This window comes from Carya illinoinensis, chromosome 1, assembly GCF_018687715.1.
Source record: "Carya illinoinensis cultivar Pawnee chromosome 1, C.illinoinensisPawnee_v1, whole genome shotgun sequence".
NCBI classification, from domain to species: Eukaryota; Viridiplantae; Streptophyta; class Magnoliopsida; order Fagales; family Juglandaceae; genus Carya; species Carya illinoinensis.
Window position 1 is genome coordinate 49,787,166 of NC_056752.1, and position 27,083 is coordinate 49,814,248.

The following is a 27,083-nucleotide window of genomic DNA, read 5'->3' on the forward strand; positions in this document are numbered from 1 at the left end:
CATAATAGCAATACTTTTCTAGAAATTGCAAAAAATAAGGAGGAGTAAAAGTTTCTCTCATATTTTTTTATCAACTAAGTCATATGTTAAAATATAGTAATACTTAATATAATTATAAAATGTACAAATGCTGTATAGTCATTTTAAAAAAAGTATGATCTATAATTAAAAAATTATTATTATTCATATAGATTCTATATTTATTTATTTTTTAAAAAATGATTATATTTGTACGATATTTACATACTTATAATTGTAACTATTATTTATGATTAAAATATGCATGAAGAGAAGAATAAAAAATATAGATTATAATCAGGTGTGTAGGTGCTCATTTAACCATTAAAAAGGGGGAAAAAACACGAAAAATGCGATTGAGAAGAAAATTCTTGTCTGTCCATAAAAGAAAATAAATTAAAAAGAAAAAAGAAAAAAACTCCAATATAATTAGTAAAAGAATAATAAAAAAAAAAAGATAATTCACATTATTTAGATGTAAAAATTTACTGACCGTAGTATGTTATAAAAAAAGAAAAAAGAAAAAAAAATTAACAGTGAATATGTGGGTACGATCAACGGCAATCTGGGGCCGAACGTACAAGTCCAATTTGTTATTCACTTGGACCTGTACGTACAGGTCCAAGCAAAGGGAACCTGTTACCTGTGTCTCTGTGGTTTCAACCCGGTGCTTCTCAGTTCTCCCTGCAGGCGGCTTTGTAGAACTTTTTCGTTGATTTCTTGTTCTTTGGACAATTTGATCGGAGATACGAAAAATGGCTTACGCATCTCGCATCATCAATCATTCCAAAAAGGTGTGCCATTTCTCTATCTCTCTCCGCGTCTCAATCTTTATACTGCATGATTATATTTTGCATTTTTAGCATTCCGGCGCGATTGTAGATGCGTCTGGTTTTCGTTCTGTTTTGTTTTCCCCTCGTTTGACAGTTTTCATCTGAGTTCACCGGTTGAATTATTGAATCAATTTCATTATTTCCATAATTTTATGACGGTTGTGAGTTTGGTAATCTAACATTATAGTTTTGAGTTATAGGCATAAGCATCAGATTCGTGTCTACAGAGCGATAATTCACTTAAAAGGCTTATTGGTAAAGGGGTATCTAGTGCCAGTGCCATGTTCAATTTTAAGTGCTCTGGCTTTGAAATCGTGGATTGTGCTTTCTGGTTAATTCAAGTTTTAGTAAATAAAATTTTGTTGAAACAAGCAAATAGGCAGAGTCCAAGTACACAGGAATTCCTATACAACTGTGAACGCCTAGTTACAAGTCAGGAAAAAGAAAAATGTGTAATTCAATTTTGATGGTAGTGGTCGTAACATCGCCTATCTTTTTGCATATTGCGTTGTTTATAGGCTATAGGCTTATCTTAATTCATTTGTGGGTATTTAGAGGATACTACATTTGTAGCGTGCTTTGTGTGGTTTTGACTAAAGCATGGAAACCCAATTTTTAACAGTGTATTGGCTTGAACCAATCTCAGATGTAAAATTAACATGCGAGTGACTTGGATATATTACCAATCCAAGAGGTTCAAAATTACTATGTTTGGGATTGCAAGATGTCGTGATGGACCTTGGATCCTCTCAGTTGAATTGGTTGATTCACTCCTTATTTATACATCTATCCACAATTTACTGGGGTATATTTGTAACATCGCACAACATTTTTTTGGTATAAATCGTAAGCTCTACCTGAGTTTCAATATGTATAAAGCTTTTAATCGAAAGTGTGAAAGATGCTGTTTGGCTGAAGGTGGGTAAAAGCTTGTAATCCGAATTATTCACAAGTTTAGTGAAAGGAACTCTCATCATTGTTGGAAATAGTTATTAATTTTCAAGCCACCTAAATACTTTGTTCTCTCTCTGCTTTGTGTCAGTTTCCTCCATTCTGTACAACACCTAATGATACCCTGGCCCCAAGATCACAATAGTCTCATCTTTACTTATGCTTCTTCATGCTCTTGATTTGAACATGGTTTAAGCATTAACTGTAGAATTCTGTTTGTTGGTTCTTGATGTTTTCCTTGGTTTTATATGAACCTTATTTATGCTCCTTTTTAATAATTTATTGCAGTTAAGAAATGCTCCCAATTTTCTGTGGCATGACTATGCTATTTTGACTCGGTGTTTTTCGAAGGATGCTCAGCCGTCTTTTGGTAAAAGAGATGGTAAGCTGCATGTCTCGATTACAAGGGTCTACTTTCTTGTTCATGACGGATCAAGTATCAACGAACATTACCCACCATTTCTCTTTTTTGCTCATCTGCAAACACATCATGCCCATGGGATTTAGTTAATGTGTCAGAAGTCCTGTCTTGCATGGAACGACGGGGCATTTATTTTTTTGGAATTATGGTGTATCACTGACCAGTGCAGTTGCATTTGATGCATTGATTGTGTATATAGTGCAGAACTCGTTTTTATGTGGAATTCTGAATGTCTATTCTTTTGTGCACATCTTAATGCTAATGGTCCATAATGCACGTGGATGTGTCTTCACATCCTGGAGTATTACAATGAATGCAGTTCATGGGAAATATGTCTTCTCTACCAAAAATATTTTTTTATAAATTGGGAGAGAGGGTATTGGATCAGATGAAAGAAGAGGTTCAATTAGCATGAGATTTTTGGACACTATATAAACAACAAGTTTTTCGAGGGGCAATTGACTGTATCTGTACATGTTCTGTAATTTGTTTTTCCCCTTCTTAAAGATTTTAATCTTGTGGAAAGTTACTTCTTTATTGTGGTGTCTCGATATAATAATATTTGCCTACAGATCATTTATGTATTCTGTGTACTTGGGCTATGCCTACTCCTTTATCGATAAGATCTTTTAATATAAAATGTAATCTGCCAGTGGTAGGCTGAAGGTTTCTTAGGTGAACAAGAAATCAATATTCCTCATCTGTAAATTTCTGATTATACTGGGATTTTCTAAGCTGTTCTGTCCTAGAAGGCTTCGTCTTGTATGCATGTCTAAGTATGACTTTGATTTTATCTTAAATGCGTGGTGAAAGTTGTGAGGACGCTGAAAAGTGCTAAAAATACTTCAAATTGTTAGTCTTTGTTGTTTACCACCCAGAGAAATTATTGTTGCATATGATTTGCCCAACATAAGGGGTTGTTTGGGAATAGGTTTCATCTCATCTCATTTCCTTCCCAAACATCACTCTAACACAAACACTTTTCAATTTCAAATCTTCAACTTTTTCATCTAATCATTACCACTTGTTTCTTCATTGTTAAATGGTGACTGCCTTGTGGAATGAGTTATTTGCAAGGATAGGCATTGCTTGGGTGATGCCTTTTCATGTGGTGGATTTCTTGGCTAGCTGGCAAGGTGCAGCGGGATGTGGAGGCAGTACAGCTGAGTGGAGGATGATTCCTTCTTGTTTGTTTTTGTGTTTATGGCTTGAGAGAAATGGGAGGTGTTTCGAAGATTGTGAACGCACAATGGGGGAATTTAGGGATTTTTTCTTTAGCACTTTAAATTTTTGGGTGAACAATCTTGTGAGGGATATGATTATTTGTAATGCCTTATTTTAGTACTGTAGCTTGTATTTTGGTGTATTCTCTTGTATACTTCCTGTATACTTGGGCTATGCCTATTTACTTGGAATAAAATCTCTTATTACCAATCATTTTTTTTAAACTTCCAAACAAAACACAAAAAACAATTCGACTTTTTCAAGTCTCAAAACATAATTAAAAAATTATATTATAACAATATTTTAACTTTATAATATTTTTATTCAACCTTTGCACTCTCCTTTACCAAAAGTTAATAAAATATCATAACTTAAACCATTTCACTTTTATTCACAAACCATTTTACTACTAACTGGAGGTTTTGTATCATGGTTATGTGTACAAAACCTCTTGTGGTGGTTGTGTCATAAGTCTATACAAACCTTGTTTCTGTTGTTTTAAGCAAAGCTGGTTACTTTTCTTAGATATTTGGAGGATTCGCCATCATTGTTATGCTCCTTCAGAAAGAGAGACTGTTTCCAGGTCTGCCACCAATGGCACGGTAAGCACTGCCAACTTCTGTTGCATTAGTGAGCAATAAATTATGCATCATTGCAGGGCTTGTAATACTTCTGTTTCACTTTTAACCTTTCTTTCTTTGGTTTGCTTGTTCTATTGCTTCATATTCTGGCCAACATTTGTTTATTTATTTCTATTTCAATAATAAACTTACGGAAAATTTCAAAGAGACCTTCTAATTGCAAGCCAGTGTGGAGGACACACCCTCCTTACCATTGACATGGTAGGACTTGTCTTGCAAGATAAGTTTAAAATTAAATTTTTCATGCAAATCAAATCACAACATATCAGCAATGTGGACCATGTGCCTTCCACAACAGCTTGCAAATATAATTTTTCAATTTCAAATGCTTACCATTGCTTACAATGTTCTGCAGATAACAGTGTTTGATATACAGAAGCGAAATATCTCATTGACCACAATGCAAGTGAGAAATCCAATTGCAGGACTGGCTTTCAACCAACGGTTTTCATGGTATACTGTCCACCTGGTTGTTCCTTTGTTTAAGGGAAAAGGGGTGTTTAATCCCATGTTTTCTTGATGATTAAATTTTCCTGATTTTGTTATGGGTTTTTTAATTTTATTATATATATATATATATATATCAGTTCACAGGTATCCATGCAGAGAAGTTTTTCATCCGATTCAGGTAAAGTTCAAGGTTTTCTTGTTCTCCTCCCAACTTTTGCAGCGCCTTATTTGATGTTATTTTTTATTTTTATTTTTTTTCCATAGCTTTCCTGCTTTTTAATAACTGCAAAATGCACAATATACATATTTATTTAATTATAGAAAATCCATTAAAAAGATTCCAAGGGACACCACCTAAGTACAAAAGTATATGAGAGAAAAAATGGAAATTACTGTTACAGTCCTCCAAAAAGAGAGAGAGAGCATCATGAACAATGTCATTTCTGCTGTTTGGAGATACGTAATGCCAGTTCATCGCTCTTCTTTAAACAGCTACATTATCACTGAGGCTCTTTGGTTCATGCCATGCTCTCATCTGGTAGTTGCTTTTACATACTCGTGAGTTATTTCAAATTTATTGATGGCCTTGAAGCTTGAGATATCTAGAAGACCTAAATACTAAATGAACTGAGAAGGCATGGTATCTCCAAGGATGTTAGGAATGCATGCATAGTTTCTATAGGAGTTCTTTTGAAGTTGTTCCTTGGTTGTTTCTATGTTTACTTGGTTATTTTATACAAGTGAAGCACCTAGATAGGTGATAAAGCACAATCTTGTTATTTTTTCTTTCTTATAAGCACACCATCTTGTTATTCAAACAATTCTTTTATATAGGTCTCATTTTGATTTATATCCATGAGAATTTCTTTAGATAAAACAGATAAAACAGGGACGTACAAAATATAAGTTTTCAATTAAAAAGAAACAACTCCTAATGTGGAAAGCATGGTAATTCAGATTTGTCCAATGTAAAGTGGCCAAGAAGGTGACAAGGAAACTCATAAATAGAGGAGAAGGTAGCTGAGTTCCCCGCTGCACCAAAATTAGCCAATTCATCCCCGCCGGTCAATTACACTCTCTATATGAGTATACCAACTTGCAGCAAACATAGTGTAGCTGTCCCAACACCTCATCCCAAAATGCTCTTTACTTCTAGGGGGTAGTAAATGTTCTCCAATCCATTCTACAACCAATAATTTGTCAGACTCAACAATTACATTATGCGAATCAAGCTGGTGGCAAGGTAGCAGAACACACTTCATAGCTGAGATTTCAGCATAACATTAGAACCAAACCCCAGTGGGACAGCAAAGCCAAAAAGGAAAGTGCAGTCTGCTTGTCTAAGCTGGATGGTGGTGTTTACGCTGGAATCTGTTTTTGTATTTTTATTTTTATTTTATTTTTTGTTGTGTCTAGGCAGCTTGCCACCATCTGACAAAATCATTTATTGCAGTTTGTCATTTTTATTTAGTTTTTTCTGCGTTGCTTTTTAAAAAAACTTTGCTGTGTTATGCAATATTTTGTGGTGTTTTTTCCTTTGATCTTTTGCCTCTGTTTAGCAAAAGTGTAGAATGTGATTAATAAAGCTACAGTTCTTGTTTACCATTTTACATTGGGATATTTTCTGCATTGGTTTGAGAATGAGATTAATTGTGTTTTGCTTCTGCATTGTCCTCTTCTTAAAAAAAAAAAAAAAAAAAAATTATCCACATTTGTATTCTCTTTTGACTTATCGTGGATTCTGTGCAATATTTTCAGGCCTTCCTTCACACCAAGAGATTGGAATGCCTTCTCTGTCACCTACAATGACAGAAGTTTGTACCTTTCTGACAAATAAACGTCACAACAATCTAAATCTACTGTTTTTTGCTAATTGATTTCTTATAATGACATGCAGGGTAATATTGCGAGGTGGTTGAAGAAAGAGGGTGATAAAGTTTCTACTGGTGAAGTGCTTTGTGAAGTTGAAACGGTAGGGTTCTCATACTGTCTGTTGGTTGGATTCCCTCAGTTGACTAAAATTCAGTCTACGTTCTTTACTAATAATTGACTATTGACATTTTTCTTTTTTACATGCATGATATTCAAAGGATAAAGCAACAGTTGAGATGGAATGCATGGAAGAAGGCTATCTTGCTAAGATTATACATGGAGATGGGTCAAAAGAAATTAAAGTTGGCGAGGTATTGGGCGACTATAGTGCAACTCAAGAGCATATATGTGTTTGTGTGTGTGTGTGTGTGGTTCTCAGAACGAAGGTGAAGTAGGATGGGAAGGGGAAACACATTGTATCCATGTCACTCTACTTGCCAGATTTTCTCACGTGTTAGAAGGCAACTTATGTGGAGTTTTGTATTGAATTTTAGTTGTTTGTATATGATCTTGTATAGGTGATTGCTATAACTGTTGAAGATGATGGTGATATTGCAAAATTTAAAGATTACAAACCTTCGGCATCAGATGCTGGTGCTGGTTCATCTCCCCCAGCCCCACCAAAAAATGAGGTAGCTGAACAACCAGTCAGTTCTTCCGAGCAGAAGATGTCCAAGCCAACTGCTGGTCCACCTACCAAAGATCGAATTTTTTCTAGCCCTCTTGCCAGAAAATTGGCTGAAGAACATAATGTTAGTTATCCATACATTCTGTGACCGAAATCTTTTTCAGTGTTAGACTGCTTGGACACATTTAATGTTGAGCCATTTCTAATTGACTCCCGGTTTGACTTTCTTTTTCACTTATTTAGGTACCTCTATCAAGCATTAAAGGAACAGGTCCAGATGGACACATTGTGAAGGCGGATATTGAAGATTACTTGGGTATTATACGTTTAAAACATATTTATTGTGATGGTCTGGTGCTGCTGTTATGTTGTTTTGAATAGATAATCTTGAGCTGATGATTAAATAATATTTTTCTCCATATGATGCAGCCTCTCGTGGGAAGGAAGCTTTGGCGACAGCTCCTATGGCTAAGGCTGGTACACCTGCAGCATTAGACTATACCGACATCCCTCATTCTCAAATAAGGAAGGTAATATATTGAATAAATTATTGTTGTCTACAGCATCTTTGTATTCCTAGCCGTGATGAGATTAACTTTGGGATTTTCAATTCACAATATTTTAGAGATACGCAATGTTTAATCCCATAACTAGTTTTATCATTTCAAATTATACACATGTCATGGTCTCAGCTCATCACAGCCAATTAAATACCTGGAGTCCCCAAAAGTCTAAATGTGGTCATATAGCCCCAATAATTTACAACTCATGTGATGCCTCATCTTATGTTATTTTTCACTTTTTCCTTCCTTTTGATAGTATTGTTATTTTGTCTGTAATTGTCATCGCTGATGACCATATTCACTTCCACGCATCTTTTGATGGAAATTCTGTTAATTTTACAATTAAAAATTCTGGCTACTCAAAGCTTATACCCTGTGGTAATTTGGCAGGTCACAGCTTTGCGCTTATTATTCTCTAAGCAAACTATTCCCCATTATTATCTCACAGTAGACACTTGTGTCGACAAACTCCTGGAGTGAGTATTAGTTCCTTCTTCACTTTAAAGGGATCAATCTCTTGATAATTTTGTATGATGTAACTGTCTTTTCTGCAGTTTGCGGAGCCAACTAAATCAATTACAAGAAGAATCTGGTGGAAAGCGTATATCAGTTAATGATCTTGTTATTAAGGTATTACATTGAATCCCGCTTTCAAATGTTCACTTTTTTATTGGTCTTCTTTGGTGACTACTTACTCACTCTTGGGCCATTCTAGAACAACACCACATATTCCCACCCTCTACTTAGAGGTAGACTCTTTTTCAGCCTTTCACAAGATTATATAGTCCAACTGGGAAATGCTCTGAATCACTGTGTTTGAGAATTTTAAATTTGAACTGATCTGCCCATTTTTTAATCAGCAAATACAATATAAAGTTTAGTCATGTTGTGAACATCTTGAACTTTCAGATGTTTGATTGCTGGTTTGGACACCAAGTCCTACAAATTTTCACTCTTTAATCACGAGCTTGCAAACACAGCACAACACACACCACGCATTAAACAGGTTTGGTTTTTTTTTTTTTATTTTGGGGGGGAGGGGGGGGTATATATTGGGGTGTAGATGCCAATTGGTTGGAATGAACATGACCTCCACTTGTGCCTTTAGTACCTCGCTGAGGAGGCTTTTACCACCTATACGAGAGCGAGGTGGCACCTTCCATTGACTGAATAAATATATGCATTACTGCAGGCCGTTGCTTTGGCTCTTCGTAAAGTTCCTCAATGCAATAGTTCATGGACAGATGACTACATCCGCCAGTAAGTACATAGTGACTGACATTGTAATTAAGTTTTTGTATTGAACTAAACTTTTAATTATATGTAATGCCTCTTTGGCTTCTGATCTAGGCATCATAACATAAACATAAATGTTGCAGTTCAGACAGATAATGGGCTCTTTGTTCCAGTAATCAGGGTGAGTGGTTGCCCGAGTCTAGTCCTGTTGAAATATTTCTCGCTGGAGTTTCAATATAGCTCATCTCACATGAATTGTAAAATTCACAGGATGCAGACAAGAAAGGTCTATCCAGGATAGCCGAAGAGGTCAAACAATTAGCACAGAAAGCCAAAGAGAACAGCTTAAAACCAGAAGATTATGATGTCAGAATAGTGTTTTTGTGTGATTTACTACTGCTCACGGATGGATGATTGTCTGAAGAGATTGTTATTGAATACTGGGTTTACTCTCTTTGCAGGGAGGTACATTTACAGTGTCAAATTTGGGCGGTCCCTTTGGTATCAAGCAATTTTGTGCCATCATTAACCCTCCTCAGTCAGGCATTCTTGCAATTGGGTCTGGTAAGTCGACACTTCTCTAATGATTTTTTTTGTTGGAACAAAGCAATCATCATTTTTATCATCATTAACGTCATAGTAATTATTTTACTTGTCCTCACGCAGCTGAGAAGAGGGTTGTACCTGGTTCGGGCCCTGAACAATTCAACTTCGCTTCCTTCATGTCTGTAACAATGAGCTGTGATCATCGTGTTATTGATGGTTAGTAGCTTTGATAGAAGTCTTTAGAATATGGGATCATTGTAAGACAGCCTTATTTTCTCTGAGATGTGACCCTGATGGTATGACTTAATCGTATATAGGTGCAATTGGTGCGGAATGGCTGAAAGCATTCAAGGGCTACATCGAGAATCCCGAGTCAATGTTGCTCTAAAATGACGGGCATGCTTATTTCTCTTCATATAATTATCTTTCTCACCCCAATCAATCAAGAAGAGGGACTCGACTGCTGTTCAGCAATTCGAATTGAACTTGCGATATTTTACAACTGGGCAGGTTTCTTCCCCTGTTTGTAGTGTTTTCTCACCGAAACAAGATTATTTTGGGAATAAAGAGTGGTTGGTCAGGCATGAGTGATGCACTGAATTTTGTATACAGGTTTCCCATTAAATTATGAGTAGGATATGATCAAAATATCACATGTTTTAATACCAAATGGAAACTCTTCACTTATCCCTCCCTGGATCTTGGCATTGTTATATAGCACACTTTGCCCAGCTTTTATTCTGCACGAAAGCCGACATACCCACAAGCTCAGATTTTTGCTCAACTTCCTGAAGTCTGCTTTTGGTTCTCGAACTCACCAGTTACTATCTCGAAGGTTCACATTCTTTTAAGTTGTATTTGGATATTGAGCTAAGTTGAATTTTTTATAAATAGCAGTGAGTTAAATTAGTAGAATGAGTTCTAAGAAGCTTATCTAAGATAAATTTAGACATGTTTGAATATTAATATGAATTTAATACTATTTATAAAAAGTTAAAAAAAGTTGAATCTTACGTGCAAAGAGGTGTTAAGTTAAAAAAAGATTATAGATTCTGCGTATAATGATGTTTTGAATTGAGACGAGTTTAATAATTTTAAAATTGTGTTAAATGTTATAATCGGCTTAAAATTAAACTGAACTAAGTTAATTTCAATGCATTTCAACATCCAAACTAGCCCTTAATGTACTTAAATACAAACTTGGGATCGACCAAGACTTTGGGAACGATCTACAGATCTACAGTCTCGAACCGCATTTACCACATCACATGGATCAAACTACTACTTACTCATACTCGATCCCAATTTCCAATATACTAATTGTTTTCTTTTTCAGGCAAAAAAAGAAAAAATTCACAAAATAAGACCCACTCGTAGGCTCATAGCCAACACAACATTCACTCATCATGCTTACACTTAGCAATAACCACTCCGCTTTAGTAAGACATGAGATTATCCTCTCGATAAGGTCAACAAGTGTTTGGTAGCAATCAAGAGCAACATCAAAAAGTATATTCAATGGGACATCCATCAAGAAATTCAACAATAGCAGATAACTTTTTGTTTTTACAAGTAACAATAGCAGAAGACTCAATCCATCAACTCTGATTCAGGAAAAAATGAACTAAGATATGGGAAATAATCTCAACATCAGACCCTGCCATATCAATCAACATTTTTTTTTTATTGGCACCAGATGTCCAGGTTCGGTATCCCGACCAATCTGGGGGTGCATAGGCGGGATACCAATCCAGGGTGCATAGGCCTTCCGTATCAATCAACACTTGAAATGACGAAATAACAAATGGCCTGCACACATATAACGAACCCCTTTAATCATGTGCCTGAATTACTAAGTAAATCAATCTTAACATCCTGTCCCAGAAATTCAGAGCTATCAGTTTCAGATTCAAAACAAATAAAAAACAACGCAAGCAAGAAATATCTACAGCTACAACCCCCTACAAATTAAACATGATTAATCATATCACCAACCTACAGGCAACCCATTCCACATAAAACACATAATAATTATTCATTTCGCTGTGCTAAAGTTTGTATTCATTGAAAGTTTTATTCTTTATCCAACATTTGGAAAAATTACATCAGTAAAACAAACGAAAACATGACAAACCAAAAATACTACCAAAGCATGTCTTTCCCATGCATAACTATTCATGAATCGAATCATTAAACCTATTATCACATATGAACTATCAAAATTTCCAATCTTTGAAGCAGGAAAACATATAAGACTTGCAAAGACCCAAACAGAGACTAGAACCGGAATCATCATATGGGCACGTATCGCTTCATCCCCTGCTTTGCAGTGACGGCAAGACCGACCAAGACTCCACCGAGGGCGCCCGCCACCGCCGCGGACCTTACGCCACGCGCCGCCCGATACACGGCGCCAGTTCCAAGCCCAGCCGCCACGCTATTCCATACGTCGTCGGTGTCCCTGAGGGCCACAATACCGCTCTCCATGCCGGCGTACATGAGGCCGATGACGCCGAGCCGGTTGCCCCATGCACGGCCAGCGTGTCCAGAGGAGTTGAGGACCCGATTGAGGCGGAGCTTGGTGGTGTCCCCGGGCTCGAAGGAGCCGACACCGGATACCAATCCGGAGACGCCGCCGCAGACTGCGCCGGCTAGGTATCCGCAGCCGGTGTAGAAGGTGATGTTATCGCTCCATCCGCGGCGGTTACGGCTAGCCTCCTCGTCGAAGAGGTACTGCGGTCCCGTTGGGAGCTGGTAAACATTCCGAGCGGGGATCGGAAACTGGATGCCCTGGTAGGGGTCGTAGAATCGCGGCTGCGAAGAGGGGTCGGATCCTTGTTCGTGATCCGAGAGTCTGTGAGCCATTCTCTCCCTCTTACCCTCTCTCTCTCTGTCTCCCTCTCTTACTTTTCTTGGGGATTCTGGTTATTAGGGTTTGGTTATATTTAATAATTTATAGGTCAGAGACAGACGGGGTGCTTTCCTGGCAAGAATACGTGTTCTGGAACTCGGGTTGTCCAGCCTTCCAGAAAGTTTGGTCTCCGAGTTGGACCCCCCCTTCTTTTTTTCTTTAATGAAAACTTAATTGGGTAATGCAATTCTATTCACTGCTAAAACCTCATATACAAAGACATCTATATATAAATTATGACTTTTTTTATATATAAATATTAATCTGTATATTAATATTAATTTATTTATATTTAAAATTTAAGTTAATATTATTTTTAATAAAATTTAATTTTTAACCAATCACATCACACTGATACATAGATTAATGCATAATTATATTTACAACTATATTTTTCCATAACTTATTTTTCAAATAGGAAAGAGTTTCGTAATATCATATATTTAAAAATTTTATATATATTTATTTTTTTACATATTTTTTTACACACTTTATTAATATTATTATATTTATCTTGATAAATTTATCAGACATCATTAATTATCTAATAAATGCTGTGAAACTCAAATTCACACCACATTTAAAATATATATATATATATATCTAAAGTTTTCCTACCCAACTTCAATTTCATCTAATCATCCCAATGAATCCAAATGGACCAACTCAATCTTGAATAAAGTGAATAATGTTATAAACAATAATTAATACTCTCAATCCCGCGTTCTAATATATTATTATCGATCGATCTTTGGATCAATTAAAATGATTAATTAAAGAATTGATAAATAATAATGCTCAATGCTCAATAAATATTGTGAAACTCAAATCCGCATAACATGTAAGAAAGATGTCTAAAATATTCCGACCCAACTTTAATTTCATCTAAACTTAATAGTTTCTTTTGAGTGAATCCAAATGATTCTTGAATAAATGTATAATAATATAAGCAATAATTAATACTCTCAATACCATAATGTTCTAATATATAGTTGTTGATGGATCGATCTTTGAATCGATTTAAAATTAGGGTGCGGCTACTGTGCTACCCAGTTTTTACTGTTGGGCGTGCCACCTAATTGTTTTTTTTCAACTTTTTTTTTCCACATTTTTAATCACTTTCTTAATTATTAAATAAAAAAAATATACCAATATACTTAAAATCACTTCTTTAATTATTAAAAAAAATAGCGGTCAAATAGAGTGATATGAAGGCATACTAGTGTTTCTCTTAAAATTAATTAAAGAGTTGATAGATAATGACAACCAATGCTTAATAAATGCTGTAAAACTCAAATCCACACAACATGTGAGAAAGATGTCTAAAGTCTTCCAACCCAACAATTAAGTCAATTCAAACTTAATAGTTTCATCCTAATGAATCCAAAACAATCTTGAATAAATGAATAATGTTATATAACAGTCGATCGATTTATGAATCAATTTAAAATAATTATAACTGTGAATATGCTTATTAACATTTCTTGAAACAAAAAGTAATTTATGATAAAACACAGCATTTACTACAATATTATTGGTTAACCTTCCGTCTATGTTATTCATGCGTAACAAGATAGAAAGGCAATCACTCTAGGTCGTTCTTTTGAAACATATGATCCCTTTAAATATGTGACTCTTGCTTTGGTACTGAAGTGAAGGAGGTATATATATTCTTCGTGCAGGAATATGAGAGGGCGGGATGCTTTCTTGGGTTTGATACGCTGCATGTCTTGATGCTCTTAATCTACGAAAAGGACTTGCACGTACACTCTTGTTTGATTGAGTCCAGTTGAGGAAAAACTTGCAAAAAGCCTTCAGTATACCTCTTTTGTTGAGTTTCCAATTATTGTTTCCCGAAAAGCTGCTGTACGTGTTTTGTGCTCTATATATAGCTCCATATTCTGATCAAGGACTCTTTAATAATTAATAGCCGCAACCCTCTTCTCATAATGATCTACGTTGGATGCCTATTTCCAATATGTCATGCTCCTCCTGAACATGCAAAATCGAAGAATATACAGTTGGAGAGGTGTTTCATGGAGAATTTCAATAAGTTTAAGCACGTCCAGAGAGCACCGATCAAAAGAAGAAATAGAATAAGGGTAACATTAACTAACCTGATTCATTGATCCAATCACCGGATCAGAGTTAGTAAAGCGTGTTTCATTAGCAATCATCTGATTATTAATGGACAAATAGACAGACCCAAGATCCCTTAATCGGTCAAGCTCCGGTAACAAAACGGAACCAAGATCTGGCCTATCCCTCTTCCTCATCTCGCAGCATTTCAGAGCAAGTTTAGCAAAGGATAGAACCTCTTCGATGGGCCAATCTGTCACAGTGGGATCAAGCATCTCCGAGAATGTTTCTTGCTCAATGGCCTCCCCAACCTGGTGGGCTAAACCAATTGGAGGCCTTGCTGTGATGATTTGCAGCAGCACCACACCCAATGAATATATATCAGATTTCACACTCAATTCTCCTGTTTGTTGATACTCGGGATCAATGTAGCAAAAGGTACCAGCTGCAGCAGTCATGTGATATTGAGTGGCAGAATCAGCTACAGATGGTGGCACTAGCCGGGCCAAACCCACATCACTTATCTTGCACTGGTAATTTTTGTCTAAAAGAATGTTTCCTGGCTTGAGGTCACGATGAACTATGGGCTCTGGGTCAGTTTGGAGAAAAAGAAGACCAGTGGCAATTTCAGCAGCTATCTTGAAACGAGTTGGCCATGGTATCGGGGGAGTGTCGTCTTTTCGGAAGAGTCGATCTTCTAAGCTGCCATTGTCCATGTACTCGTACACAAGGCAACCATACTCTGGGCAGGCACCTAGAAGAAGAACCATGTTGGGGTGTCTGATACAGCTTAGAACTTCAATCTGCATTGAGAAGACGACAATAGAAATTGGTAAAACACCAGAAACTCTTGCCGTATCAGAGTCTTCATATTTAGCTTAGGAATAATCAAACAAATTCAGGTACTACTATTTGAGCATGGTTTGTAAAAGCCAATAAAAAAAGGCAAGCATTTACTTTTTTTCACACTTTCAATTTATAGCAATTTACAAGGTTTAAATGTCAGTGTGGACAATTTAAAAAAAAAAAATGAAATCCAAAACAACAAAGACATATTCTCAATAGGCTCCTTGTTATACTGTCACTTATCCCTTGTTATAACCATTCTTTCCACTTTCTAAGGTCACGATATGATTTATTAATCAGAGTCATATTCCATTTATGTTGTAATTTCCACAAACAAGGAGGAATAACCGCACTGTTTTGTTATCAGAAAAGACAGCATTGCTGAGTCCTGTCAACATGGCAACTGCTAAGAATTGTGAAAAATCGCAGTGTTTTGTCACTTGCAGCCTTTCACTGGTGACGATTCATTTGAGAATAACTCTCCGAGTGTTTAGAATGCAAAAACATGTCTGTACCACACAACCATAACACTGAAATTCTAGTGTACGTTTTATTGTTGATGTGTTTGTGTGGACTAGTAACATGTCATGTCCATGTTTTTCTACACAGATTTGTCCTGAAGATGTTCAAGTATGTTTAACTACCAATTCCATGAAAATTCATTCGACTAGAAATAAATCCATATAAAACTGAACTGCAAAAATCTAATTATTTGCAAAGCCCAATTTTCTGCCAAAAAGAACAAGAATGTAATTTACCTCTCGTTGAAATTGTTGATACCCCTGTGATAAGTCTGGCCTCAAGATCTTGATGGCAACAACAGTGTGATCAAGCCAACCTTTATAAACAGGTCCATATCCGCCTTCACCAATCTTCAATGCACCGTCAAAATGATCAGTTGCCACTTCAATCTCTGTCATGGAATATCTTCGATATATAACGTTGTTGTTTGCCAGTGTATCCATTTCTCTCTTCTTCTCTTCTGCCTCCTGCTTGGCCTGCATTTCTGTGTTCTTTCTCCGTTGTGTTTCCATTTCTGCTAGCCTTTGTTGCATCTTGGCTGCTTCCAAGGCAGCCTTTGTCTTATGCCTCTCCACTTCAGCTAAAACTAATGCAGCCTCTTCAGCAAGCTTGGCCTCCTCTAATTTATGCTGTTCAAATCTTTTCCATTGCTGAAGTTCTCCTGCCTGGATACAGAAATAGTTGCACCTTCCAGGTTTGCATTACAATTGACTACTTATAAGCTCCTAATAAAATCATCCAAGGATTAAAAACATTTGATCTAGTTTAAGAATACGATCTTACCTTCTGTCTGGCTACAACAGCTTCTCTGCAAACTGAGTTATACGTATCCATGGTGTGTTTCAGTTCAAGTCTCAGTCTCATCTTTTCGGCCTCGATGCCTTTCTGTAAGATAACTCATAAAACAGGGCATACATTATTATTTGTCTAACCATCCCAAAAAATAATTTTGAAATATATCAAATGCGCAAAGGCAGACATGCACATGAAAACTGGGCTATAATTGTGGATGGATGCATCTTGCAATGGTAGCATCGGTCACGACTTTTCTTGGAGGACTTGCTTTCATGCTGGAATATTGGTGTATGCTATCAATAAACAATTAGAAAAGGGGATTTTCAAAACTTTTAAGATAAGATTGTATTTGAGAACACAGTTCTTAGCTACTAAAGCCAGAAAATGGGTCCGGTCACTATCAATGGGTACAGTGATAACACGAACCTATTTGATTTTATGACATAGCCTGTGAGGAAATTACTCTTAACTTATGATAACCTAACTTATGAATCTAGATTCTTTTGTTGTTTCTATGTTATCCTGCTGAGTGCTGACCTCTTTGTTGAGATGCAATACAAAACAAAATTATTGCTTGCAAAAATCATGACGGAAATCATCTTTGCATGATGAACAAAAAGGCCAGTAACCCCCAATGGCATGACATATGCAACTCTTATATTATTAGGACTGTCCAAACGCACTTTCTTCGGTAAGCTATGGTAGAAAGTACAAATTATGACATAAATCTTCAAGCAACTATCATCTGGGTTGACAATGCAGAAGCGTGGTCCTACAAGTTTTGTACTTACCATGGTATGTGAGGAGCCAGGGCTATTGGAGCTCTCCAAGGCCACTGAGGATTCTAAGTTGTCGAAGTACATGTCGTATGAGCGGAAGTTGAATGGCTCCGAAGAATCACTAGTTCTTTGGGATGAACTGGCTGATGCGAAACTGTCCATTGATAACGTCGGAGAGCTAGCCCTGCTGCTAGACCCAAAGTTGCTGTGTGATGGTGTATGCAAGGAATCGCTGCTTCTATCGAGAGAAAATTTGTCAGAACCTGTGCTTCTCCATCTTCCAATAGCAGAGTTTCTGCACTACCAAGCAATTGACAGAAGCAAAGCAACATCATAATTTGTTAGTTCAGGGGTTTTAATGGATCTCTATTTATTAACATCGATATTCAATAATATAAAGGCGAGACAGTAAGCACATACGAATTTTCTCGAGTTTCATAGAGATGACTTTTTTTCACTAGTTTTTCTTTAAATTTTGTTTTATTTGTCCATCACTTCGAACCACAAAGAAACACTGCTTCATCTGATTCCACAGCTTTTCTCTCTGCTTCCATTGTCAGTTCTGGTCATTATTTCTGATATATATCTAGTGGCCTTTTATAGCATAACGTTTTCTCCATACCAAGAAATTAACAAGCGTCTATGCCGCCCTCCCCATGACCCTCTTGAGATATGTAATGATTTTAAGGACTTTCGATTGGAACAAAAAAATAGGTTTGATTTGAACATTACTGGATTGTTACAAATAACATCATTGATATTCTTGACCATAATTGTGAGACTTGAACTTACTTCAACTATAACATTGACAAATACAACTTTCTAACTTTTCTCCTGTTTTTTTTTTTTTTTTAAATTACTAAGCAAGTATCGTTTTGAAATTACCTGTTCGTTTCATCAGAGTCATGGGTATCAGGATGAACGGTATGTCTAACTCCCTTTTGCGAACGCTGCCTCGAAGTTTCGGGTCGACCTGCTGGACGGGTTGACTGAACTTTTCCTTTTGATATGACATAGATCGCACATGATGCTGGTGCAGATTTGAATAGGCTAGATGGAACATCTGCATATCTAAATTTCCTGTATGGAGACGCAGAATTTATGCTCAGAGTAAAGGCTAAAAAATAAAGATACAATCATACAAACTTGATCATCAATGCCTACGAACCACAGGATATCAAGTCACTGGACTTTACCATTTCCTAGGCTTTCTTCTAATATTAGCTACAGTCTAGTCTATCTAGAGATGCTAAGAAACAGGTGCTTCCGGCAACCGGACTGCGATGTCCTACATTTTGTCCTTGCCAAAATATCCCATTTTGATGTGTTATCTCCTCTGCTCTTGAGTCTTTTCCAAGACCTTAATCCCACCCAAAACTTAATTAGCCAAAGAATCAGGAAAAGTTCTGAAAGGCCACGACGTTTGGGTCGGAGGATATGCTCTCATGAGTCATGACGTGTGAGGCGAACGCGGACAAAGCCAAAGAGGCAGGCAAATGCGTCGTGATTGCACCAGGATGATAGGGTGCCGGACGACATACGGGCTCAGGGCAGGATTGGCTCACTCGCATTTGATCAAGGAGATCGAGCAAGACGTGATGACGATCTTGGTGGTGTTGACTAAGGGAGCGGCTGGCAATGGCAACGTCGTTGAGGCAGCCATCTGGCATGTGCGTTCAGTTATACAAACAACAGGATGCTGAGGAACATGGACGCGGGCGTGGGATTTCTGGAGCGACCTACGACCTGTGTGATACATGCGACTTTGCTTTCCTGTTTCTTTGGCTAAATATTTTCGGGTGGGGAGACGTCGTTGGAATTTTTTTAGAGAGCGATCGAGAAAGTCTTAAGAGAGAGAATTAAACAAATGGCATCACAGTCGAGTTAATGCAGGAAGTTAAATGCGGATAAACATTTTTGTGAGGAGAAATAGCAGAAACAGTAGACGTTTGAGGATCAATCATGTAATTCCTATATATGAAGCAATATTACAAGAAGATGTAGAGAGACCTTGTAATAGCATTCCGATGGGAAGCACCGACGACGATATTGGTGATTGAATTGTGAGCAATATAATCGATAAGTGCGCTTGGAATGTCAATGTCATGGAGAATCACCTCCTTTGCTTCTATCTGAAATGCTCAATTCATGAAAACATATTAGACGTACGTTCCCGGCCAATTGCCGATAAGTACTGTTGCAATATGCGTATCACCCTGATCTACTCACCCCTTTTCGAGCGCAGAATCCACGGTAGGGAAGGAATAACTGTTGCAGCTCGGATTCAGTTGGTGGGCGACCTTCTTTGGAGACAGCTTCAAAATCGTCTACAAAAATCAAATAGCAGCAGACATCAAGAAAAATTCAAATTATATATATATAGCTGATCACTCTGAAATATGGCCATGATTGCATTGAAAATCATGATGATGCTAGACGCATGGAATGGCATGCAATCAAAACAATGTCAAAGGAGAATGATGAAAGCATTTTCTGACATCATGCATGCAAGATTAATTTAATATGTCATGCAGGAAACAAATTCCCAGTGAAATGATGTACGTACGTAGATCACAATCCTAAACATGATGAGTTCTATATATGCATGTATGGTAACCGTACTGATGGTGATCATGATGAGTGATGATGACGATGATGAAAGAGAAGGGTACCTACTAGGATGCAAGCATTGATTTCGAACATGGACGAGAATGCAATGATCAGTACTATGGCTCAAAAGGTTGTCGACAGCCCATTTCACGGCATAATGGCTATTCTTATCTTTATCAATGGCAATCACCGTGGAATTAACGTTGTCGTCGTCATCGACGAAAGATGATGTTCGAGAGAGAGTCATATGATGTTTTGGGCACGAACAGTAGGGAGCATGTGGTGATCAGGGCTGACATCCAAATAAGAAAGAAAAGGAAATCGGAATGAAAAGGCGTCGTCAGTTGGTTCTTGGGTTTGTTACTCTTCCATAAGCTTTTTTCCTAATTATGGGGATCGAGAGTGGTTAACTATGCATGAATAAACCTTGACTAACTCAAGACAATTCTCCTCCTCTCTTTTCTATCTTTGACTTTCAAGAGGCCGTTGGAATTGCTTTAGATCGATCCTTTCCCGCTCCAAACATCCCGCCCGCACGTTTGGTATATTAGTTACATATTTTACCAGCATCATTTTAACTATATTTTTTTGAGATCCTTAATTCTAGTGACTTTCCCTTAATCCAATCTCATTTAAAAAATAAATACATATATATATTTTTAGATGTATTTAAAAAAAAAATACATAAATCCAAGACTTGATTTGGGTTGAGAGAGCTTCTCAATCAATCTCATCTCATTTTATCATTATAATTTTTATAAATTTCATATAAAGTACAATAAATAATTTAATTTTTTTAAATTTTAAAATAATAATAATATTAAAATTTAATATTCTAATAATATTTTATTTAATTTTTAACTTTCATCTCATCTCAATTCAATACTATCCTTAATACCTAACCTAATAATAACTTTTTTAAATATTTAAAAATAAAATAAAATACACTAACAGTCAAACTCAGAGACAAACTAACATTTTCTTCTTTATTTTTTAGTACTTTGGATATATTTTTTGTTTTCTACATGATAGAAAAATAAAGGGGTTATTAATTTATAAAAATAATTAATTTAATGTAAGGTCTGATGGCTGGACCGGATGCAGGCCGGGGTATTGCACCCATATTGCATATCAACGACCGACTTCAAATCTAGGGGAAAAAATAACTAAATAAGAAAACTTGATATATACCTAATGAAAATATATATAAAATGAGTAATGTTACGTACAATCATTTTTGTATATTTTTTATATATTTAATTGATGTGATTGGTTATATCAATTTTTTATTATGCAATCAATCACATAAGTGGAGTATATAAAAGTGATTGCATATAGAATTTTTGATATAAAATATGTAGGAGAATTTAAAAAATGAAAATTGCAGTCGTGAGTGTGTAAGCGTTATGTAATCACTTTGAAAAAAGTGAATAAATACAAGACTCACATAAATTTTTTTTTAATAATAAATTTTATTATTTTTTAAAACGACTGTATGATACTTACACACTCTATAAATGCATATAGCATTACTCGGAGAGTTTTAGGGACTGATCTTGACATGTCATATACCTTGCCTAAACTACTAAAACAGAGCCAAAGAACGTCTGATCTATAAAATGGGCACAAAAGTTGGGCATACAACCCCCACAAAAAATGGATGCCCACTGGTCATTCACATTCAAGATTCTAGCCCCCAAAAATCTGGTTTTATCTCCACCGAACATTATTAATTCCTTCAACCAATTAATTAGCCCTTATCCATTTTTTTAAAAATTATCAAACCTAATCATAATTAGTTTAGGAGAAATGAAAATATGCTAGCTTCTAGTTATAAGGTCACTTTATCTAATAATAGGATTTGGATTTGGATCATATCAGAATCTCCCGGCTGCCCAATGAAAAATCAAACATATGATGCATTGCATGATGCTGCATTCATCATCATGATATGTTTTTGGATTTAATAAAATGAAAATAAGTAATATTATATATAGTCGTAGAATGCGTTAATACAACACAAATATTTTAAAAGAGTCATGTGAGGATTATTATTAAAAACTTCATATAAATTCTGTATTTATTTTTTTTTAAAGAAATTATATTACGGTTATATATTTTATGATTGTAAATATTATTTTTAAAAAGAAGAAAAAAAAAAGGAAATATAATGATAGAAATTTGAAGAAATTGTGAATGTGGGAAAGGATAACGAAGTTGAGCTGCTTAATGGATGACACCATGAAATGAAGATGCTGATGCCCCCATAATGAAATCATAATACATAATAATGCATCTTCTCCTTGAAATGGACAGCTGGCACTTCCAAACCATTATAAAACAGCTTTGCTACATACAGTCGCCACATATAGTCGGTGTGCAGTCGGCTATACGGAATAAATAAAAAAAAATTATAAAAAAATTTTTTTATATTCAAGGGAACCTACATGAATTATAAAAAGTTATAAAAATAATTTTTTTTTTCATATAGGTCCCGTATTAATTTTTTTTTTACAACCGACTACACGTCGATTGTATCTCCCGACTGTAAAAAATATTTCTCTTATAAAATAAGTTTTATTGCGCATATATTACTGTGTCAAGGTATCACTTTTTGTGAGACATATACAATTTTTTTAAAAAAAAATTAAAAATATATTTTTTTTCGTAAAATTTTAGTACACAGATATTATTGGTCTGCTGTCACTTTAAAGTCGACGGACACGTGTCCTTCCTCAAAGTTTCTCTCACGAAAAATCAATGATAGTTGTCCTTTGTTGTGGTCTGCCCTGAGCTTCTGTTCTGTGTCCTTAAAGTTCAACACACTGGTTTGGTCGTGAGTATTTTATTAGGAAGAAAAACTTGACACTCGGATATATACGTAAATATCTTCTACTTTTCATTTTTCCGCATACATATATATATATATATATATAAATAGTAATTTTCTTATTTTTATTGTGTAGTTATATTTTTACTTGCTTTTAATTTTGAACTAATAAAAAATTCTACTTTTACTTTTATGTTTTTGCTCTCTGATATTCTAATACTATAAATATTAATTGCTAATTAAAAGACATGCATGCAAAGTATAGGAATTAATTTATAAACACAAAAATCGTATGATCAAGATGTGCTACCTGATATTTTTATTTTTCTATATATATATATTTGTAAAAAAAAAAAAAAACCTGAGAAAGAAGATGAGAGAAAAAAAAATAATCCAAACGTATATAGTACCTACATGTGTATATATAATGTTGTATATTTGATTTTAAACTAAAATATAATTTAACTACAAGTATAGATTAAACATTATGACATTTGACCAGAATATACCTATTGAAAGATATTATACTTTACTAACTTATTATTATCTAAAGATATTTCTTAAAATTTATTTGTTTTTGCATTAAATTATGCATTAATTAAATTTTTTTGTAAAATATTATATATTTTTTTTATTAAAAATCTTATCTCACTCAATTAGATAAATATGCTTTACATGTTACTTCGATCTAGTATATATATATATATGGGAAAAGGCAAATGACATATATATAGGTAGCACTTAAACCTCTCAAAATTTTATCAAAAATAAAATAAAATAAACCTCGCAAAACTTGAAGGATTACTCATGTTAAATTGCTATCGTTTAAATTTGAACAAGGCGAATACAATTTGGTTATATTGAATTGAAGTGTTAAATGCATTCACGTGGTAAAATTGGATTCTGAATCAATAGTTTAGTTTAGTTTTTATTCGAATACGATCCGAGCTCAACTTTTTTTCGAATTGAATTTTATGTTTCTGAACAACTTAAAATTTAATATTCTAGCAAGCTCAAACTTGTTCACCGATCGCTTTAATTATTTAGATAAAATAAATAGATAGATAGAGCAATAATAACATATATAGGTATGGAAGCAATTAAATACATATATCCCCCAATCTAACTAACTATCACACACACTTTATACACACACGTCATTGCATGTCTTTATTTCTGTATTTTACATATCTTAAATGCAATTTAAGGAAGAGACATATATGTATCTAAATTCGAACCAAGCTACTTTGTACTTTCAGTCTGGCACTAGCTTGGACTACTCCTCGCTCGTGGAATTAGGCGGAAGCCGCAAATGCACAAGTATAAATATATAAAATCTGATTAATTTATTAGATCATTCACTAATCAGATCATTCAATTTTAATTCCTTTCATACCATATAAGAAGACAAAATCAACGTACATGTTCTTCTTATTTATCATCTTCAGCGTTTTCAAAAACAAGTACTTCGAGCCCTGGTATGTCGGACTAGTCTTCTGAATGAGTAACGAGTTTACGACAATGTTTAATCTTCAATTTTCTTAATGTTTTCATATGATGAATTCCTTCGGTAAAGATGATAACTCATAGCAGTTAATGATCTCTAATGTCTGAAGTGATTTCAGAGTCGGCAACCACTCCGGCAAGGTCTTGAGATTTTCACACTCCATGATACATAGACTCCTTTAAGTGTTTGCAGATCCTAAGAGCCATTTGGGTAAAACTTCAAACTTTGGCAACCCCTTCTATATATAAGATTTGGAGTCTCAAATTGAGATCCCGTGCATCTCCTCCTCCTCCTTCCGTCAAATCCATCTCTTCATAATCAATAATATATAATAACTCTAAAGCAGTAAGGTGCTTAATAATAGGTGGCAAATAGGTCAAATTTTTACATTTAAAAAAAAAAAAACAGCATGCGAAGGTTGGTGAGGCACCTGTCCATCTACAGAAACAAGCATTCGAGTCTTGGACAATTGCTAATAATTAAAATCCAAAGATAATTAAAGCAACATGCTCTATTCTCGAGCAAGCATGTATCTTTTGTTGTTATCGCAAGAAGCCTAAGGTTGATCAAGTTCCTTATATCTATGGGCAGTTGTTCAAGATTAACACATTCTCAAAGCAGTAAGGTTTGCAAATTGTGTAACTTGTAAATGGAATTAGGAAGCTTCTTGATTGATAGATTACCAGATAGGTCGAGATATCTCATATGTTTTTGAGTACCTGTTGCCCAGATGACTAACACAAGAGGGGGGTGAATTGAGTTGTATTAAAAAAATAACAATTATAAATTAAATATACAATATAAAATATAAACAAAATACGAAATAGTAATAAATATAAAGAGTAAGGGTAAAAGAGAAGCAAACTCAGTATGTTAACGAGGTTCGACCCTGTTGCCTATGTCCTCGCCTCAAACTACCCCTTGAGGATTCTCAAATTCACTATTTAGTCTCTTTCAGGTGGATATAGAAATCTATTACACTTTTGAACAACACAGCTACAAAGGATCCGTGTAGAACACCCTCTACACTTACAATCACCTTACACATGGTGATTCAATTATTCTTTGTATAGAACACTTTCTACACGCACAAGGGTTATACACACCCTTTTACTGATACAAGAGCTGATAATGGGTAAGTTATCAAAAAACACTTCTCAATGAGTGGAATAAGAATAATACAGCGCAAACTATATCTTTCAAAATGAACAAGAATTAAGCCTCAATACTTAAAGAAGAAAGAATGAAAGCTTTGAATGAATGTTGTATGCTCTTGGTGTTGTGAATGTGAATGTCTCAAATGATCTATTTATAGACATATAAGATTTCATATTCAAATTTAAAAAGATTCACATGTCAAATACAATATCATTCATTTTTTCAAAAAATTCAAATAAAAGGTTCTTCTTTTTCAATTGTCAAAGACAACATCATTCATTTTTTAAATACTTCAAACCTAATCTTTTACTTTTGGCATATGACAAAATGAGCACACTTTACTTTTCAAAAAATTCAAACCAAATCTTTTATTTTTTGCATATGATAAAAGGAGCACACTTTACTTTTCAAAATTTTCAAATAAAATCATCTACTTTTTGCATAAGTCAAAAAAAGTATCAGTCACTTTTGAAAATATTTAAATAAAATATGCACATGTGAAAGATGACAATCAATCATCTTTCAAAATTTTCAAATTTAATTTTCAAAATATTCATGCACATGTGAAAAATGTATTTTAATGCTTTATGATAAAATATTAATTTTGAACCTTAATTCTAATTTCGAATTTTTAAGAGATTTACAACAATACTCTATGACTTTAATGTGAACTTATTTCTTTCTTGCTCATGCTTGTTTCCTTGATGTGCTTGACTCTATTGTGTAGACAACTTGAGTTTGAGACTTCTTTATTTTTTGAATTCATTTGTTATCATCGAAATCCATGTGTAGATATATAATTACACAAAACTTGAAACCTTGGGTTCAACAATCTCCCCATTTTTGATGATGACAAATACTTGATAGAACCTGAAACCTATATTAATACTTAAGCTCCTTCTGAGAATGTGCGTTAGGTTTTCAAGCAAAAATATAAATATAATTCAAAGTATATATAACAAGTTTAGTAATTCAAACAATGTTAATGTTCTAGTCTAACACTTCTTCCCCTTTTGGTATTATTAAAAAGGATCTGCAGTAAGTAAATAGGCTAAAGAAAACGGTGCGTTAATAGAAACTGTCGATAGTTGAAAAAATGGATCCGTTCGTGACCCGACAAGTGTGGTTGGAGATCTAAAAAAATCGTCTGATGTTGTTGACAAACGAGATTGAGGGCTTCGAATTTTTAAAAAAATGTCATTTTCACCGATCGGTAAAAAAAAAATCACATTACTCTTTGACTTGGATGATAGCTTGTCTTGTTCTTTATCCTATCTATATAAAATCAGTCTTAAAGTTCATCAAATCCGCATCAAGTTTTCTTCTCATCTTTATAAGTCATCTGGATTCTTTCAACATTCTCGCTTTAAGCTCTCAATTCTTTTCTCAATGGCTCATTCTTCTAACATTCCTCTGGATTCATCCATGAGGTATTCTATACCTCAACCTCCTGTCTTTTTTGCAGTTGTCATTAGTGTCATGTTGCAGTAAGAAAATAATAATTTGGCTAATAAGTCAGATTCCGATGCTATCTACGACTTGGTGAGTTTTGGAACTCGCTACTCCTCCTCTATTGTTGCTTTTTCTCAGCAGCTACAAGTCAGAAATCATGAAATTGAAAAACTTAAAGAACAAATTGTTGTGCTTCAACGAATTGTTCAAG

The 27,083-nt window shown here is 35.0% G+C and overlaps 3 protein-coding genes across 4 annotated transcripts; 1 reads left to right on the top strand and 2 right to left on the bottom strand.

The window, feature by feature from the left end:
* Positions 1–610: 610 nt before the first annotated feature.
* LOC122281143 (dihydrolipoyllysine-residue acetyltransferase component 2 of pyruvate dehydrogenase complex, mitochondrial-like) lies at positions 611–10,070 on the top strand. The gene is made up of 19 exons (XM_043092442.1): positions 611–812; positions 2,091–2,184; positions 3,973–4,049; positions 4,444–4,541; positions 4,676–4,716; positions 6,297–6,352; positions 6,436–6,510; positions 6,629–6,721; positions 6,929–7,162; positions 7,282–7,354; positions 7,468–7,568; positions 7,992–8,077; positions 8,156–8,231; positions 8,794–8,861; positions 8,952–9,018; positions 9,108–9,203; positions 9,299–9,401; positions 9,504–9,599; positions 9,701–10,070. The coding sequence occupies exons 1-19, from the start codon at positions 774–776 to the stop codon at positions 9,769–9,771; spliced, it is 1,644 nt and encodes a 547-aa protein (XP_042948376.1). The 5' UTR covers positions 611–773; the 3' UTR covers positions 9,772–10,070.
* Positions 10,071–10,867: 797 nt separating this feature from the next.
* Positions 10,868–12,419, bottom strand: LOC122281161 (mitochondrial import inner membrane translocase subunit TIM23-1-like). Its single transcript, XM_043092470.1, has 2 exons — positions 11,668–12,419; positions 10,868–11,192 (listed from the first exon to the last, which is right to left on the bottom strand). The coding sequence occupies exon 1, from the start codon at positions 12,246–12,248 to the stop codon at positions 11,676–11,678; it is 573 nt and encodes a 190-aa protein (XP_042948404.1). The 5' UTR covers positions 12,249–12,419; the 3' UTR covers positions 10,868–11,192; positions 11,668–11,675.
* A 1,265-nt stretch (positions 12,420–13,684) lies between these two features.
* LOC122281151 (U-box domain-containing protein 52-like) lies at positions 13,685–20,326 on the bottom strand. 2 transcript variants are annotated; one of them, XM_043092454.1, is made up of 9 exons: positions 19,992–20,326; positions 19,545–19,642; positions 19,326–19,447; positions 18,201–18,395; positions 17,328–17,610; positions 16,525–16,626; positions 15,978–16,406; positions 14,412–15,176; positions 13,685–14,286 (listed from the first exon to the last, which is right to left on the bottom strand). In XM_043092454.1, the coding sequence occupies exons 1-9, from the start codon at positions 20,170–20,172 to the stop codon at positions 14,239–14,241; spliced, it is 2,223 nt and encodes a 740-aa protein (XP_042948388.1). In that variant the 5' UTR covers positions 20,173–20,326; the 3' UTR covers positions 13,685–14,238. The 2 variants fall into 2 exon arrangements, with proteins under 2 accessions (XP_042948388.1, XP_042948393.1); XM_043092459.1 differs by having other exon boundaries at positions 19,988–20,164.
* Positions 20,327–27,083: the final 6,757 nt, after the last annotated feature.

Excerpts from the sequence above, each read along its gene's own strand:
- LOC122281143 (XM_043092442.1), top strand. The coding sequence starts at position 774 with ATGGCTTACGCATCTCGCATCATCAATCATTCCAAAAAG. Across the intron at positions 6,511-6,628 it reads TGCTTTGTGAAGTTGAAACG|GATAAAGCAACAGTTGAGAT; the intron begins GTAGGGTTCTCA and ends TGATATTCAAAG. Across the intron at positions 9,019-9,107 it reads TCTTTGTTCCAGTAATCAGG|GATGCAGACAAGAAAGGTCT; the intron begins GTGAGTGGTTGC and ends TAAAATTCACAG.
- LOC122281161 (XM_043092470.1), bottom strand. The coding sequence starts at position 12,248 with ATGGCTCACAGACTCTCGGATCACGAACAAGGATCCGACCCCTCTTCG.
- LOC122281151 (XM_043092454.1), bottom strand. The coding sequence starts at position 20,172 with ATGACTCTCTCTCGAACATCATCTTTCGTCGATGACGACGACAACGTT. Across the intron at positions 19,448-19,544 it reads GATTCTGCGCTCGAAAAGGG|ATAGAAGCAAAGGAGGTGAT; the intron begins GTGAGTAGATCA and ends TGAGCATTTCAG. Across the intron at positions 16,627-17,327 it reads CTGGCTCCTCACATACCATG|AAAGGCATCGAGGCCGAAAA; the intron begins GTAAGTACAAAA and ends GTTATCTTACAG.